The following is a 4,594-nucleotide window of genomic DNA, read 5'->3' on the forward strand; positions in this document are numbered from 1 at the left end:
CTTCTCACTCGCTTACGGGATGGAGGCGATGGCTCCGGCCGAGGTCAATGTAACGAGTCTCCGCCGGTCCAAGATGCCTCAGCACGTTGAGCTTAACAAAGAGATGCTGCTAGATGCCCTCGATGGGCTAGAAGAGAAGCGCGACCAAGCCTTACTTCGGATCCAGAATTACCAAAACCAAATCGAGAGCTACTACAACAAGAAGGTCTGCTCGCGTCCTCTCGAGCTCGGTGATCTGGTTATGAGAAAAGTCTTCGAGAACACCAAAGAACCCAACGCTGGAAAACTCGGCGCGAATTGGGAAGGACCATATAAGATCACTCGAGTCGTCAAACCAGGAGTATACCGACTCGAGACTTCCCGCGGAGAAGCAGTCCCACGAGCTTGGAACTCCATGCATCTTCGTCACCTTTTTGCTCGCGCCAAAAAAAAAAAAAAAAAAAAAACCGAGTAGATGCACCCTACGGTCACTTCTACTCGTCCAAGTAAAACGAACTACGAAAGGCTTGATCCTCTTCGGAGGTACGTAGGCATCCCCTCTACGGGGTCCAGCCCCAACAACCCAAAACCAAAAAGAGTTTTCCTCATCTCGTTCCTCTAACGAGCAAACGATGCCAACCCCTTAACTCGAAAGCGGCGCACGAGCACTCGCCCAAACTAATCGGACGTATCCTGATCAGATATCGAACGAAGGGAAAAACAGAGTCACCGATGATGTAAATCATTGACCAAATTCACGAGTGGAATTTCGGATCTTGTCACAAATCGAAGAATAATGAGTTGGCCGACCTAATTTCTCTCGATTACTGTGTCGCATCCAGATACCTTTCCCTCGGAAACTTATCTAAAATTCTTGTCTTAATTCTTTCCCGACTTATCGCAAAGAAAGAATAATGGGATTGAGTTAACGAGCAACGAGTTATTTCATAATCGACTAAGTTGTTAGCGGTCATCCGTAACATACTTAAAAGAGAAAATACTTAGTAATCATTCAAAGTTTTCAAAAGAGAAGGAAACCTTCCGAGTACTAAAACAACAACAGAGATGAGTTCAAAGGCTTCGAGGAGCCGAAACAAAAAGAAAATTTTACAACAAACGACAAAGGTTATTAATCAACCACGGGAGGATCCTTGTTGCCGCTGTCATCTCCCTCTCTGGGGCCCGAGACACGGCCAAATTTGGTTGGGGCTGGCGCAGTCGCATCCGCAGGAGGCATTTCCGTCGGAACATCATCACCTTTCTCCGGGTCCTCTGACGAGGAAGCAGATGAGCTGGCATTCTTCGATGCCTTAGCAGGAGAATCCGTCAGCACGATAGTCGGCACGGCCCCGTCCTTGAGAACAACCGCTCCCGCTGATGCCTGCTTCGCAGGATCAATGTCTTGATCGATGCGCTGGTTGGAAGAGACGGCAGTTTGAGCGGGCTTCTCCATCGGATCTTCAGAACGAAGAGGAGTACGGAGAGCAACAGCGGCCTCCGAATCGATTAAATCAATATTCGACCCAAACGGGTCAAGCTGACGCCATATTTCTTCGATCAAAAACCGAGACTCCAACACTAGCGGAGAAAGGCAAAGATCTTCCGCCGGAATCTCCTTTACTTCCAAGCGCTCTGCCTCTTCCTCGTAGTGCTTCTCTTGCCCGATGAAGAAATCGATAGTTTCCTGCGGGATTTCCACACCCGAGGCCTTGATCTGCTCGAGACATTTCCTCGTCCCGAAGGCTTGACTATGGAGACACCGAGCATCGTCGTATTTGTCCCTTTTGTCCTCGCGGGGGAAATCTTGTGAAAACGTTTCTCGGCTTTAGCGATCATGGCAATCAGCACGCGAATCCTCTCGTGCGTGACCTCGTATTTACGAGATTTCCGAAGCCTGTCCATCTCCTCGGAATGCCTTAGCAATTCCGCAGCCATCTTTGCCTCTAGATCAGCCTTTTCCTTCCGCTGCTTATCCACCACGAGCTCAAGATTGTTCATTGACTCCTTGCACATCTGCAGCTCAGCTGCGTCAGATGTCCGCGTCTCGTCAAACGCCTTCCTGAGGGCTCTTTCCCGAGCAATGGCGTCTGCCTTTTCTCGCGTAGAAACCCGAAGAGCCTCCTCCGTTCTCTTCTTAGCCTCCTCGCCCTCACGAATCTGTTCCCTGGCCCGTCTGAGAGATGAGTCGTACTTCTCGACCAAAACATTCCAATCACCATGGCTCTGATCAAAACACAACAAAGAAGACTCAGCTAAAATAACTTAAGGCTTAAAAAGAAGGGAACGAACAACCGCTTACTTTTACAGACGAGCAAGAGGCGTGCTCATACTCGTCTTTGAAGATGAGATCTCCCACCGAAGGGAGTTGATCGGGACCGCCTTTGACCAACCGCAACAAGCGGGCACAATCCTCCGGGTAACAAGCCAGCGGAAGCTCAGGGTTAAATTCGAACCTAAACCCATCTGCCGGGGTTTCCTTAGGACGACCAGATACTCGGGTCTCAGATCCCTCCGTAACATGAGCAGGGGACTCATTCTCAAGCGGTCCCTTGTTCTACCGTAGTCTGTATTTCCCGCGGAACCTCGGTAGAACGCAGGTCACCGTCAAGGCTCCACGGGACACCTCCTCGGTGACTCGACCCTCCCGTCTCCGTCGGCGGAGGGCGATGGTCTCATTCTCATCATCCTCCGAGGTCCCAACCTCAGGGATAGTTTCAGGAACTAGAGCCTGAAGTTCCTCTTCACAGACCGAGGATGAGCGGGGGAAAGCCAGTTCTTTCTTCTTCATCCTCTTCTTCTTGGGAACATCTTCAGTGGGCGGGTCCCCGGCTTTCCTTTTCTTCCCCCCTTTCTTAGAAGAACCATCCGCACCAGGATGTTCCGGCTCGGAGGAATCCTTCGGACCCCCGGCACTTTTCTTGCTCTTCTTCGAGCTTTTACCCTGCGAGGAGCCGCCAGTACGCGCCTGCTCAATGGCAATTGGAGTCGCCTCTACAACCTCCAGCCCCAAAGGACCAACCCTGCTCTCAGAAGCGCCTCGCTTGGCACCTATCTTCCCGGCTACAATAAGACTAAGGTCCGGCAATTGCTTCATCGTTTTAGCTCGGTTGATCTCCTTCTGCTCAGCTCGCGTAAAGAGGGATAATCTCTTCGATGTTGATTGGTTAATATGAGGATGCGGGTCCGAGATCCAGCTTTCTGCAAGAAGAGAAATCCTTAATAGACATCGTTCATTTACTCGGAACATAGAAAGGTAGTGGAAACTTACGGTTGGCAATCCGATCTACGGATCTTTGAATTCTCTCCCGAGTAAAATCCTTCCCAGTGATCTTGCTTCTGCAACGCAACAATCCGAGCACTCTCCCTCCAATCCTCGGGGTACGTGGCGAGATTCGGGTGACCAACTACAAAAAAAAAAGAGAAGAAAGACACACGTTAGACGAGCACACGCTACAATCATCACGAAAGGCAGTGTGCAGTACCCATCTCCGCATTCCAAAGAACGCGATAACCAGACTTCGGAGGTTCCTCGAACGCTGACCTGTTCGACTTCACATAGAAGTACGAACGTTGCCAATCCGAGGTTTTGGTCGGGTACCCCGTGACCACGTTGTAGTTTGGGCGCATCCTCGTCGAGACGAGCCCATCGTCGGAAATTGAAACCGAGGTCAACTCTTCAAACGACCTCACACTCATCGATGTCCCCGCCTCGCCGCCAATCACCGATAGAACGACCATCAACCGGAGAGAACCGTTCATCAGCTGGCTCAAAGCGACTCCTCTGCGGAACGCATAAGCCGTGACGATTCGAGGAATTGGGAACCACAACTTCGTGTCGTTCCAGAAATACGACTCGTAAATACACTGATATCCCTTCGGAGGTGACCAAGGCCTCTGATCCCGCTTCGGAATAATGAACGATACCCCATGTGCGTTGAGATCTCGGAGGATAGCCTCCACCGACTCCACAGTGGACTTCGTCCTCTCGACGTTCGACCAGTCCTGTCCATCGACAACCGAAGGTCGAATTCTCCAAGCCTCCAGTGGACTCTCCTCGGCAAAGATGTTTCCGGGATAGTAGCTGATCGGAACAGTCGAGATGTCGACCGCTTCTTGACCGTCGTCGTCACCCCGGAATTGTTCTCTTGCTTCCGAGATCAAAAGACGCTGCGCTAGATCCATATTCTCCGTATCCATCATTGCTTCATGATGGATACTGTCTGGATTCTCAGCAGAATCCCGAGAAGATACCGCCCCTTTCCTTTTTGTTCTCGCGTCAAACGATGAGACGACGACATCTCGGATAATCGTAGATCTAAAAACAGAGATAAAGAGAGAGAAGGAGCGTAGAGAGAGAAAGTACCTTTAACGCTGCGGAGAAAAATGAAAAAAGCGGAGAGGGGTGCGCTATTTATAGGGAGATAAGCGCTGGGATCAAGGCGTCATCATTACACCTAATAAGGCCTAAGTGGGCCTAAACCCAATTAGGCGCGTGGTCGACAATGCGTCGATCCGTCTTCTCGACCGGTAAATGCTTATCTCACGATCACAACGCGTGATCGACAGATGCGTCGATTCATTTTCCCGATTAAGAAGCGTTGATTAAACGGATTGA

The 4,594-nt window shown here is 50.5% G+C and overlaps 1 protein-coding gene across 1 annotated transcript; it reads right to left on the bottom strand.

Annotated features, from left to right (window-relative positions):
• Positions 1 to 1,108: 1,108 nt before the first annotated feature.
• On the bottom strand, positions 1,109 to 4,176 carry LOC117132652 (meiosis-specific protein ASY2-like). Its single transcript, XM_033287449.1, has 6 exons — positions 3,462 to 4,176; positions 3,267 to 3,383; positions 2,582 to 3,177; positions 2,279 to 2,488; positions 1,705 to 2,202; positions 1,109 to 1,663 (listed from the first exon to the last, which is right to left on the bottom strand). The coding sequence occupies exons 1-6, from the start codon at positions 4,174 to 4,176 to the stop codon at positions 1,109 to 1,111; spliced, it is 2,691 nt and encodes an 896-aa protein (XP_033143340.1).
• Between the last annotated feature and the right edge of the window lie 418 nt (positions 4,177 to 4,594).

Source organism: Brassica rapa, chromosome A03 (assembly GCF_000309985.2).
Source record: "Brassica rapa cultivar Chiifu-401-42 chromosome A03, CAAS_Brap_v3.01, whole genome shotgun sequence".
NCBI lineage: Eukaryota > Viridiplantae > Streptophyta > Magnoliopsida > Brassicales > Brassicaceae > Brassica > Brassica rapa.